This window comes from Podarcis filfolensis, assembly GCF_964270895.1.
Source record: "Podarcis filfolensis genome assembly, chromosome: 5".
Taxonomy (NCBI): domain Eukaryota; kingdom Metazoa; phylum Chordata; class Lepidosauria; order Squamata; family Lacertidae; genus Podarcis; species Podarcis filfolensis.
The window spans coordinates 56,625,927-56,639,162 of record NC_139608.1 but is presented as its reverse complement, the minus strand read 5'-3'; the positions used below and the strand labels follow the sequence as shown (position 1 = coordinate 56,639,162).

Sequence of the window (13,236 nt, the reverse complement as noted above, 5' to 3'; positions counted from 1 at the left end):
GATTCTTCACGTGCTCCGGAACATGCCACACTGTTCAGTAAAAGAGTACTTTCCTCAGTTCATATGGGTTTTAAAAAATGAAAATTCTATTATGAACTAAATTGTACGCATTTCCCAGATATTGTACTTAAATGAGAAGGCCTTTTCTGTGGTGGCACCCCAATTTGCAATGTCCATGCTAGGGAGGCTTAACTTGTGCCAACATTGTAAGAGGGAGGGGGTTGGTATCAGGTGAAGAACTTCCTGTTTTAAATAGCACTTGAAGTCCTAGTCTGTGTTTAGCTTTTAGGGGTTTTTTTTGTTAGTCTTTTATGAAATTATATTTACTTGTTCTGTGCATGTTCTGGGTGAAGAGCAGTTAAGAAATATTTAAATTATTTATATATATATTAAAAAAAATCATAGGGAAGAATATGCTAAGTTTCACCCTAGAGTGAAACCCTGTCCCTTTTACTCAATCTCTCAGCAGCTTTCAACACCACTGGCCATCCTCCTTGATCAAATGTTCAGGATAGGAACTGTATTGTAGAGTTTCCATTCCTATCTGTGTCCAGAGAGTTGAAGGAGTTCTCCTTGCCCACACATGCAACAGCACATGGCCTATGAGGTTCCACAGGACACTATTTTGTTGCTAGTACTATTTAATACCTATGCAAGTAAGGCAAATGATAAAAGGTAAATGACCAAGGATACCTTAAGGACTGCCAGAGCTCTTATATCCCTGCTTGATCACAGAGATCATCCAGAAAAGTGGCTTTTAGTTGTCCCCCATGTAGAAGTCAGGCATTTAGTTTTACATGCCCCATGCTGTGGAATACCTTTCCAGCAGAGATTCAGCAAGCACTGCCCCTGTTAATTTTCAGGAGCCTCTTGAAGACTTTTTAATGCTGGCAGGCCTATTCAGTTGTTTAAACATTTCCAAACGACTCGGCCATTTTTATGATTATTTTAATGGCATGTTTTATTGTACCTGCTGTATGCCACATTGACATTTTATATGAGTAGGTGGTCTATAAATATTCTTTATTAATAAATGACCCACTCCCTTTCGTGGGTCATACCAAGGACAAGTTTAGGTTGGCTACCAAGGTCAGCCAAAATGCATAGACCTCTGGTGATTAAAATACTGTAGTAGTACGCACAACTGCTTGTATATCGAGTAAATAGATCTATGAGAGAAGATCATGCTGGCCAATTTTATCGTGAGGTTTTTCATTGACATTAACAACTTTAATAGAAAATGTATTTTGTTTGTTTGTTTGTTTGTTTCATTTATGACACACCTTTCTTCCAGTGAACTCGGGGCAGTTTATCCTCACAGCAACCCTGTGAGGAAGGTTAGGTTAAGAGACAGGGACTGGCCTGAGGCCACCCAGTGAATTTCATGACTGACTGGGGGGATCTGAACTCTGGTCTTGCATGTCCTAGTTCAACACACCACACAGCACTTGGCTTTAGTAATATTAGAAATACAAAGGACTCCAAATCAGGGGTGGCCAATCTGTGGCCTTTCTGATTCTGCAGGACAACAAAACCTAACATCCCTTACCATTGGGAATTCAGGGGAGTTTGAGTTCAGCAACATCTTGAAGGCCACAAGTTATTTACCACTTTTCTAAACCAAGTGGGATTTTCTACTTTTTAAATTTAAGTTTGCCTTCTTTTATCAAATCTATTACCCTTTTGCATAAAGATTATGTACATGCTACAATAAGGGCTTCTTGAAATCCTATTTCAAAGGTGAAACAAGACCCTTAAGTGTAGCAGTAAATATGTTAGGAATTATTCTAATTATCTCACACAAAGTAGATATATTTACATCTGTAGTTTATTTCATTATGTACAGGTAGTTACTCAGTTTGGATCCTTGAAGAGAAAGTATGTTATTGTTAAGTAAGACTGGACTATTTGAAGATATTTTAATATCAATACAGTTATTTTTGCAGATAACGTCTAAGGTGGAAGCCTTTTCCTGTATAGGAAAATCTAGAAAGATTAAACCATTGGAGCAAGATTTTAAACAACTGAGCTCTAGATTCTAACAAATGCAGCATTCTGCCAATAAACACAAATCAGAGCAGCCATTTTCAGATTTATTCATGAAAACTTATTTTCCCAAAGGAGGATCAACTCTCCTTTACCAACCTGCTTGGTTTCTATGCTATTGCATTTATATTCCAGCTTTTTCTCTAAGGAGCTTGGGGTGGCCTACATCATTCTCCCCTCTTCATTTAATCTCCACAACCACCCTGTTAGGGAGGTTAGGCTGAGAGGCAGTGACTGCCCAGTGACCTTCATGGCCTAGTGGGGATTTGAACCCTGATCTCACAGGTCCTGGTCCAACACCCCAACCTTCATGCCTCACTGGCTATCAGTGACCACTCATGATTCCCATTGTCCACCTCAAGGCTCATTTTGTCTGGTGCAAGTTCTACCACACTGTGCTTACACAAAGGCCCCTTCTAGCTACCAATAGCACCTTTAGCAGCCTGCACTAACCAGTGATGTCAGCACAGTAATAGTGATTTTTAATTGGTGTATGAACTGAATTTTATGGATAACCCATAAGCAACCTACGTATTAAGAAAAGCTGCCAAAATTTAGAACTTTCCATTTTACAAGCCTTGAATTGATACTTAGCATACAAACCAAGTATTAACAAATGTTTGTGTTAGTTATTGTTAAAACAACCAAGCACAGCAGATGCAGTAATTGATCCTTTCTCAGTTCCAGTTCATAAGTGCTTTAATGAGACTGGGAGATCTTAGTGCTTAGCAGACTTCTTTTCACAAATCCACTGGAGGCCTTGTATGATGCTGATTGTGTCTATACTTATAACAGCTATATCAGCAGGCTAGGAATACAGGAAATCATTCTTCAGATATCCCTGCTCACCTTTTTGAAAGTCAGTTATATGCTCCCAGTTTGAGGACTGATGAAATAGTAACAACCTGCTGTACTGAATTTTTTTTTGCAGAAAAAACAGAGAGAGAGTGAGAGCAAGCAGTTGTTACAGCAAGCAGAGGGGGCTTTTCTTTCTCTTTCCAGTTTGTATGCACAGACTATGCAGCTAGAATAATTTTTTCCCAAGCCTTGGATTATTCAGAACACATTCATATGTCTCTTTCACTCCAAGTCTATTTGAATGCCTATGTATTTTTCAAAGACAACTAAAACTGGGATTTGTGGAAATAATTCTGATTACAGAGAGCACAATAAGTTGCTTATGAATCGTACTCAACACAGTCTGTCTTGGGGGGGGGGGAATGTGAACATTAGAAAAAGAAAATGCAAAAGGAACCAGGATATATGGATTGTTACCAAAAAAAAAATGTTGTCTGTATTCCCAAACTGCCTTTACATGCAGCCATAAAAATATAAGACTCAAATATTATAATAAATTGATTCGCATGTAAAAAATCAAATAATCTGTAATCACAGTTTTCTACACAGTGAAGAAAGCAATAATTTCCTTTATACTACTCACCAATCACAGAAAAAAATGTATGGGAGGAGGAAGTCAATTTCATTATTTAATAACATCAACTGTTTATTTAGTTCACACAAACTGCTTTCCAATGCATTAATCTAAAAATTAAGCAAACTTTCCTGACTATGCCTACTATGTGACTCATGCAGGAAGATGCCATAAAATTATTATTTAGCAGACTATTCTTTATGTCATCAAGACTCTAAAATCAACTCAATCTCCAATTTATTAAATCGGAGGCTGAATGAAGTTTACAGACACATTGAATATTTAGGACATCTTAACTAATCTCCCTTTCACCTTTGGATAAATGACCAAATAAGCAATACCGGGTTTATTCTCTCAGTATGTAGCAGTACAAGCATTCAGTGAGCCAAGACAGTTAAAAAAGGATGCACAGATAGAACCTGCAAAAAAAAAGGTTGCTGTGTGGACTGCTTCCAGTCAATCAGCAGTGCCTTCTTCCAGAATCCCTCTCTCCCAGCAGAGAGTATTCCACACACCCTAAAGTTGCTCAGGCATCACTGAGTTAGAGGAGGGAGTGTTAGGGCTCCTCCAGCCCATTCATGTGTGGTGCCATGTTGGCTACAGAAGGACAAGCATTCAAAGAATTAGTTGGCTTTATCACATATGCATGCAACAAAATTCTCTTCCTGAATTGGGGGGGGGGGATGCATAATCACAACTAGAACCACTATGAAAGAGAGCATGGGAAGTTGCCTTACACCAAGTCATACCATTGGGTTCATCTAGTTCAGTACTGTCTATACTGACTGGAAGCAGTTCTCCAGGGTAATAAGGGTAATAAGTCTTGAAGATGAAACTGCAGCCTACTCTTCAGCTTCTGAAGAGCTGAGTTCCCCATTTCAAAGTGAACATCTAGCACTGTCAAGACTGAGTTTGCTGTGCCCAGACTATATCCAATGAAAAAGTGGCTTATTGGTGGGAAAACTCCTGATAAAACCCAGATCATGTGCACACAGCATTCACATCCATTTGAATAGTAATGATCCTAGTTCTAATGCACAGCCAACAAAGTGGTCAGTTTTTTGCAACAGACAAGAATTAAAGCTAATCCTCAAAATTTGAAGCTAATTATGTGAAATTGAAGTAGTTAACCCCCAAATTGGAGCTAGCTCTAGACTTAGGGCTGATCCTTGACTTAATATTACATCTGGCTTGCCTGCAGTGCAGTGTTATGTTGAGGGCATTTCCTTTCTACTAGGAAGTGGGACATTGTGATTTTAAACTATCCTGCAGATAGACTCAGGAGAGGGACATTCTCTCAACTGCTCAGGCAGCATGCATTGACTTCCTTATGATTTTTCACTGCACTTTCCTCTGCAAACGCTACATTTCCTACAGGAACAGCTGATAACTATAATAATTAAGCTATCAGCTCTTAGCCCTTTTTGTCCAAAGTAGTGTTTCTCCACTGCAGAAAAGAAATGTTTGGCGAAATATCTGTGAAAATCTGTGGGTTTGCAAAATTACATTGCTGCTCACTCCTGTCCAATTCCCGCCCCCCTTTGCAAAATCCACATGGATTTTGAATCCAATTCCCTACATAATTTTTTCACATGTATTCTTTCACAGATATTGTTCCATGGGGAAAAACCTTTTGTCGAAATCGGACCTTGACTATGTAATGAAAGCTTCTTCTCATTTGTTGAGACTTGATCCATTAAAGTAAGTCTTCTACTATTAGTGCGACTGGACTGTTATAAATCAATTATAAATTATATTAACCTAGTTCAGATATAGGAACAATAAGGGGAGGGGTGGAATCTATGACTTTATCATTGATCCAGTAATTTAAGGATGGCTTTAAACAAACAAACAGAATAGAAATATTAATACAATCCTCATAGGAAGTTCTTACACTGCCAAATTCTGCACCAAGTTCAGCAGCATACTTGGGCATCATCTAGCCAGAATACCCTGGAAAATTCCACACTGAGTTCCCAAATTCCACTATGGTACACTATACCTCTTTCCCCCTCTACCGAACATGCCCCCTCTGCCCCAAGTCATACCACAATGAGACCTGAGCACAGCATTTCACATTGGCATAAAATGTCGGCATTGCATGCTTGTGCAAAGCAGATGTAGAAGCTTCTAGTTCTCTAGTTGACTAGTTCCTCTGTGTTGCTCTAAGAGAATTAGCAATCATGGGTCAACCTGTTTATGTAAACCATATTATGTAACATAGTCCTGGATGCCCTGTATACATGCACATAAAACCTCTTACAAAACACCCAAATGCCTTCCTGGAAATGGCAGGGAGGACTCAATTATCAACAAGCAGAAAATGCTATGTGCAGTAGGCATGCCAGGTATGATGAAAGGCAAAACAAATTCATACAAGCTAAATCCACATAAGTTATTTTTAAATCCACTCCCACAATTCCAGGCAGTGTATTAACCCAATTCATTTGGGGGGGGGGATATACCAAATATTGGACTAAGAAGTCCAAGAGCAAAAATAAATCACTTTAATGCATATTCATACAACTAAAACTGGAATTTTTATGACAGCTACAAAAAAAATTATGTAACCATTTATGAGTATTCTACCCCAACAGTAAATAACTGAATTAATCTAGACCAAGTCGTTTTTTATCTTTGCATTTAGTGTTGCTTTCATATGCCTTTATGGTTAGATCAACAAGAGTATAATCTAAAATACTGAAGTTTATGTTTATTTTGTCCAAATTAGCCTGCCCATAATTCTGAGGGTGCACTTTTTATAGATACTTTCTTGAATGCAGATGTGCTAAAATGGCTCAGAGGCTGTAACAATTCACTGTTCTGCAGCAAATACTGCAAATCTATTTCGACATCTCCCCCTTGTCAAGACAAGAATAATTCTGTACAAGCTAGTATTACGCTGACTTTTGCCTGCAGTGGCCACTTCCTTGAATGTTCTTTCAATCGTGTTGCCCCTTTCACTGTCATCACAAACTTTTGTCCTAGGGGTCTGAACATTTCTAATGTTTTCTGTGATATTGCCCATGGTAATAGCAACAGCAGTTGCTCTTCTAATTTTGCACTCATTCCAAAAAGAAAATACCTTCTCCTTTTAAAAAAAACAAAAAAATCTACTCATCAAAAATGCCTCTCAGCTAAGATTTTCTTAACTTCAGTTTTTAAAATAATAGTTATCTGCAACCCCCCCCCACAAAACCTTCATTATTTTAGATGCCTTATAAGCAGTTGCCTTGAACTTGAGAACGAGTGAGTCCTTTTATCCTCAAATCAAAAGCTAGAATTCGGCATCCAAATGATGTAATTGCTGTCTTTTAGCTTCAAAGACTTATAGCTTGGTAATACTGATCCACATGACTGCACATGACCAAAAGCAGGAACACGTACACGCACCATTATCCTGCAATACATTGCCCCCAAAAGTTAACCCCATAACCCAGAATATAGTGTGCTACAGGTGCTTCCACATTTCAAGAATGAGTTAAATAAACACCATTCTTGATGGTTAAAGCAACCTAAGCTACAGGGAAGCACACACAGAATCATTAGTATGTCTGTCCCGGGCAAAATTATTTCAGGAAACACAACAGGAGGCCCAGATAGTGAAGAAAGACGCGAGAAATTTTCCTTCTCCCATACTTCCTATGGTGAAGTAGCACAACATATTGATCTGCAGAATAACTGAAAGCCAGACAAATGTAGGATATCCTAGAATTATTTGGTTAAGATGTCTAATATATATTCAACTGTATAATGATGGCAGTACCCACCACTCTTGCCCTGTGCACCAACTAAGGGCCAACTGGAAAACATATCCTAATATCTTTTTATATGCAAGTCATATGGGATGACAACATATTGCCTCAGCCAGGCTTATAAATATCATTGAATAAGAGAAAAGGGTGTCACTGCTATTACAGAAATTACAGCTAGCCATGACTTCTCTGTTCACTCATCCCATTTGACTGCAAAAGCAAGGGAGGCCCATGGCTCAGTGGTATATCACTTACTTGCAGGAAGTCTCAAGTTTATTCCCTAACATCTCCAGTCAAAGCATTCCAAACAATAGGGATAGGATAAACTTCTGCCTAAGATGCTGGAGAGTCACTGTCGGTTGAAATAGACAAGTGTGTTAGGGCATTTTATATGTTTGATGCTAGGGAAAGCTAAGACTTTGAAGAGACATAAAATGTGGTATCCAAACTAACCCTAGTTTTCTGTTATCTGGATGGCACAGCTTCCCTGTAATGGATATTAAATCAGGCTTGCGGCCATGCTACATGAAGTGGTTATAGTTTCTCTGTGGGTAAACCAGTCTCAAAGACCTAGTTAGCTATGTTCAGTGGGGGACCTAGGTAAAGTTTCTCTCTCTCTTCAGTTTATTGTGAGATTGCAATGAAGTCCTGAACTCTTTGGTGAAAGGCAGGATACCAACGTAGAAAATAAAATTTGTATGGGTGGCTTTCCACTGTTTAGACTTCCAACTCTCTTCTGCTTTAACAGCTTATACCTAACAGACATCTTTAAAAATTCTGATTACAGCACAAAACAAGAACTATGTAAGTTAGATAGAGAACAGCTGTGTGAAAATTCAGATGATTTAAGGGGACCCATGAAGTCTGCATAGATTTTATTTCCAGAAGTCCTCATTGTTGTTCTTTAGCATTATAACTTCTGAGTTATCTACTCTGATGAATTCGTATTAGTTAAGAAAGATATTACAAAATGGGTCAGTTTGACCTTCAACCACACACGAGTAAGAGGAGCTTTAATTAAGAGACTTTCAAAGAGATTATCACTTAAGAAAGAATTTTTTGCTCTTTTTTAAATGAAAATTACCAATGCAATCATTTAATTATGGCTCACAGAAAGCAACCAAAAGCTTGTGTAGGCTTTCTAAAACAGGCTTTGAATGTGTGTTTTGAAGTAATTTGCTGGAAGCTGCTCAGAATGGCTGTGCAACCCAGTCAGATAGGCAGCATATAAATAATAAATAATAAATAATAAATAATAAATAATAATTATTATTATTGTTATTGTTATTACTATATAACTTACACAGGGTCAACAAAGGACTTAAGAGCAGAGCAGTCTTCAATTATTTAACTATCTCATGTCAATTGCCCTTAATTAAGAAAATGTATATATATTCTGGAGGAGAATTGTCGAAAGTATATTTATTTGTTTCTACCACCATCAACTTTTGGTATACATTGTCAGTGATTTTATTCATTCGGTTGAACTTCACTTGAGTAGTATTCTACATGTTAGCTGCTCTTCATCCCATGGGCTTTCAGTTGGGAAGTGAACATGAGTGGGCTCCTTCCCCACTTTCATGGCTCTCACTGTAGGGAGGTATGAAAACTGAATTAGTAGTGGGTTAATCTTATAAACTCAGATGATACTCTACATCAGTGTTCCCCAACCTTGGGCCTCCAGCTGTTTTTGGACTACAACTCCCATCATCCCTCGCTAGCAAGACCAGTGGTCAAGGATGATGGGAATTGTAGTCCAAGAACAGCTGGAGGCCCAAGGTTGGGGAACACTGCTCTACATTCAAAACTGTCACCTTGCCCCCAATCTGGGTATCAAGTAAAAGAAATAGGAGCTCCTGGTTTAGTTGTTCAGTTTTCTCCAGTGAGTAGAATGGAAGAAAGAAGAGCAAGTGTGAACTTTTGGCCTATTCAGCTTTTCTGCCTCAGAACAATCCAGGAAGGTGAATAATTTGTGAATGGCCCCTTAGCAGTTATACTGGATTGTTGTTGCTACAGTGTAAGACCAAATACTTACTGGTATTTAGATGTTTAACTGCTGTACTTTCATTTCATTCCTGAAAAAACACATCTGTTCTTAGTGGTGATAGAGTTGAGCAGGCAAGAGAGATTCTTTCCATTTCTTCAGGCTCATAGATATACAAATTTGTGCTACCTATTTTCTGAGTCTTGATCTCTGGGATAGTGCATTCTCTTGGTTGCAGGCATATAGAAAAGAGAAGACTTCATGGTTCATGTTGATAGCTTGGTTACACCCAGGAACCATGATCTCCTTGGTGAGTGGAGTGAGATTAGCATTACCTCCACCTGCTGTTCCTGAATCTTCTGAATGACCCAAAGAATCAACTTGAAAGAAGGAAAGTAGAGCAGACCAGTCAGATAATCTCTCACAAAGACATCTGTCCCAATGGATTTTTATATTTAAGAGAGAGAAAATGTTTATCTGAAGATTTAAGCATCCATTCCACCTGTTTATCTGCTGACCTAGTCCACTGATGTGTTTTAACCCACTAGCAAATACAGACTATCTCTGTGGATGGCCAGTCACTATTATCCCAGGATATTGTAGGCAGTCCTTCAAGGAGTCATGGAAGACTATTCTTCAGTGTTGTGATGAGTACTGCCTTGTTGGTTTATGCATGCTTTGGCTATGTTATCATTGCTATGAATCAAGATGTCATTGCTTCCAACATGTTCCTGAAATGCTAGGAGAACAGCCTGTATGGCATTCAGTTTAAGCCAGCTGACACTCATCCCAGCTTCAGGCTTGGAGCAGGTCCATTGTGCCACTAGATTGTAAAGATGATCCCCCAAAACAGATGATTAGTATTGTAATAAGAGTGTGACTTGCTTAAAGGAATTAGCCGTCATTTGGGGGGCTCCAAAGTTCTTTGATGAAATAGCCACTGACAGATGAAGTTGTTGAGCAATTTGATTCTGGAAGGGTAGAGGTAGCAATTGCATGGCTATAGGGAGAGAAGTTTGAAGGGGCATTTGCCGAATAGAAGAAGATGTCAGTTATGACCACCAGAATAGAACAAATATGTTTTGGAATTCTACAAGTCAACCACTACAAATGTAGAAGTTAACTGAAAGAATGGTGTTATTGTAGGTGAAGCACTTTACCAAACAAAACATCACTTCTGGGAATCCTACTCCAGGTACAACACCCATGTGTCAGTAGCTGATGATCCTTCCATGTAGTTGTGAACTCCAACACACTGGTGATTACAAGATGCTTCCTGCACAATTGAGGGGTAGTTATAATAGGAAGTGGATCACTGCTTTTTCTCTTTTCCCACCTGAATGACTATTTTTGCCTTTTGTGACCTTTTTTTTTTTAAAGTGAGTTTGGTTTTCCTCATCACCACCACAAGAAAGAAAATGATTGATCATTGCATCCCATGGAAAGTTTCTACATCTAGAAGTGGCAGGGAAATTCCAGGCAGATCCCCTTTGATGAATTTATTCACTGAGCCAGACAACATGCTTCTGCACAAAATGGCAGCCACAAATAAAATAGGGGAAAAGCCAAATGGCGCAAAGACCAAATCACATGTCTAAAGGTAACTTCCCCAGCCCCTGAAAAGGAACAGCAGCCACTGATTTCATGCCAGCCATTCCATATCATTCCTAGATATGAAGGTGAGGGGATAGGCAGAGCTGTCCCATTCACAGTGGGAGAAAGGAAGCAAGGGAGTGCACCAAGATGCTGATAAGAAGCACCACCCACCCAGTTTCTCTCCACTAGTGAAAGATTCCTAGAGTCATGTGTCGGGAGACTAATGACAGAATGAAAGTTTGTTTGCTTTTTTAAAAAATGGATTTTACATACCGTTACTGAGGGCTTGAAATTTCGGAATTGCCAAACATATGAACACTGCAGGAACTATCAGCTATATTATTTAAAAGGTGTCAGTGGTGGTAGTAGTTGTATGGCATGCTGTAGGATTTCATAATTTTTCTCCAAAGAATTAGTGGCTGTGCAAAACCGTTGAAGTAAAAGAAGACATATGATGACCAATTTAAAAAGCAATATCCAGAACTGCTAAACCTATAAATAGAAAAACTAAACTCAGCATTTGAGAATTATTTTTGGCATCTTTCCCCTAAAGGTTTCCTTGTTCTTCTTAGCACAATATGTTTCTTACCCTTGTTTTGTACATCTTGATTCAACGATACGCAACCCTCTTGCCTTCTCTATCTGGTCCTTAGGACCATATCTAGGTCATACACCAGGCACAGGCAAACTTGGCCCTCCAGATGTTTTGGGACTACAACTCCCATGATCCCTAGCTAACAGGACCAGTGGTCAGGGATGATGGGAATTGTAGTCCCAAAACATCTGGAGGGCCAAGTTTGCCTATGCCTGTCATACACCCTTCCCCAGCAATGCACCATCTCCCAAGGCCACACTCTTTATAAGCTCATTGCATCCTCCTTGAGGGTTTTAGCCTAGCTAGAATGTTCTTGAATTCGAATCCTGTTTCTTCATTGCCAGCAGAAGGTAGCAGGGGTGTATGAGGGATGGGTAGAAAAAAGCCTACTGTACAAGGGTGTACAGAATAATTTACATGCAACACACAGAAATAAGCATACTCCAACGGGATAAAAATGCTTTCAGCTTTGTTCCCCTCCCCCCATAATCAAGTTCCAATTAATGGAAGCTTTTGTAGCAAAATTCACTATATTCAAAAAAAATGCTGTAAACATAGAATCATAAGAGTTTGAAGGGACCTCAAAGGTCATCTTTTCCAATCCCTGCAATGCAGGAATCATAGCTAAAGTGTCCATGACAGATGGCCATCCAACCTCTGATTAAAAACCTCCAAGGAAGGAGAGTCCATCACCTCTCGTGGGAGTCTGTTCCACTGCCAAACAGCTCTTACTGTCAGAATTTTTTTCAAAATGTTTAGTCAGAATCTCCTTTCTTATAACTTGAAGTCATTGCCTTGAGTCCTACCGTCTAGAGCAGGGGTAGGCAAACTAAGGCCCGGGGGCTGGATCCGGCCCAATCGCCTTCTAAATCCGGACAGTCCGGGGATCAGCGTGTTTTCACATGAGTAGAATATGTGCTTTTATTTAAAATGCATCTCTGAGTTATTTGTGGGGCATAGGAATTCGTTCATCCCCCCCAAAAAATATAGTCTGGCCCCCCACAAGGTCTGAGGGGCAGTGGACCGGCCCCCTGCTGAATAAGTTTGCTGACCCCTGGACTAGAGCAGGAGAAAGCAAGCTTGTTCCCTCTTCCATGTGACAGCCCTTAAGATATTTGAAGATGCCTATTTTGTCTCTTCTCACTCTCCTCTTTTCCAGGCTAAACATACCCAGCTCCTTCAACCATTCCTCATAAAGTTTGGTTTCCATCATGCTTGCCCTCCTCTGCACACATTCCAACTTGTCAACATCCTTCTTAAATTGTGGTGCCCAGAATTGGACACAGTATTCAAGGTGTGGTCTGACCAAGGCAGAATAGAGTGGTATTATTATTTCCCTTGATCTGGACACTACAGCATACTTCTGCTGAAGCAGCCTAGAATAGCATTATTTATTTATTTTGCTGCTGCATCACACTGTTGACTCATGTTAAGCTTGTGGTCCACCAAGACCCCTAGATCCTTTTCACATGTACTGCTAGTAAGCGAGGTATCCCCCATTTTATATTTTTGTAGCTGGTTCTTCCTGCCTAAGTGCAGAACCTTACATTTGTCACTGTTGAAATTCATTTTGTTAGCTTGTGCCCAGTTCTCCAATCTGTTAAGGTCATTTTGAATTCCGATTCTGTCGTCTAACAGAATTAGCTACTCCTCCCAGTTTGGTGTCATCTGCAAATTTGATGAGCATCCCCTCAATTCCTTCATCCAAGTCATTTATAAAGACATTGAACAGCAACAGGTGCAGGACAGAACCCTGTGGCACCCCACTTGTCACTTTTCCCCAGGATGACGAGGAACCATAACTGAGTACTCTTTGGGTTCGATCAGT

The 13,236-nt window shown here is 39.5% G+C and overlaps 2 protein-coding genes across 7 annotated transcripts in view; one reads left to right on the top strand and one right to left on the bottom strand.

Moving 5' to 3' along the window:
- Window positions 1-13,236, bottom strand: part of DOCK1 (dedicator of cytokinesis 1) — a 347,244-nt gene that overhangs the window by 198,968 nt on the left and 135,040 nt on the right. The window lies entirely within an intron of this gene.
- Window positions 1-13,236, top strand: part of INSYN2A (inhibitory synaptic factor 2A) — a 58,420-nt gene that overhangs the window by 27,173 nt on the left and 18,011 nt on the right. For 2 of the 3 annotated variants that reach the window (XM_083616985.1, XM_083616984.1), the window contains one exon: window positions 5,087-5,179. The exons of the other annotated variant lie outside the window; for it this stretch is intronic. In XM_083616985.1, coding sequence (XP_083473111.1) covers window positions 5,087-5,179 — 93 coding nt within the window. The remainder of the gene's footprint in view (window positions 1-5,086; window positions 5,180-13,236) is intronic. 3 annotated transcript variants of the gene reach the window in all.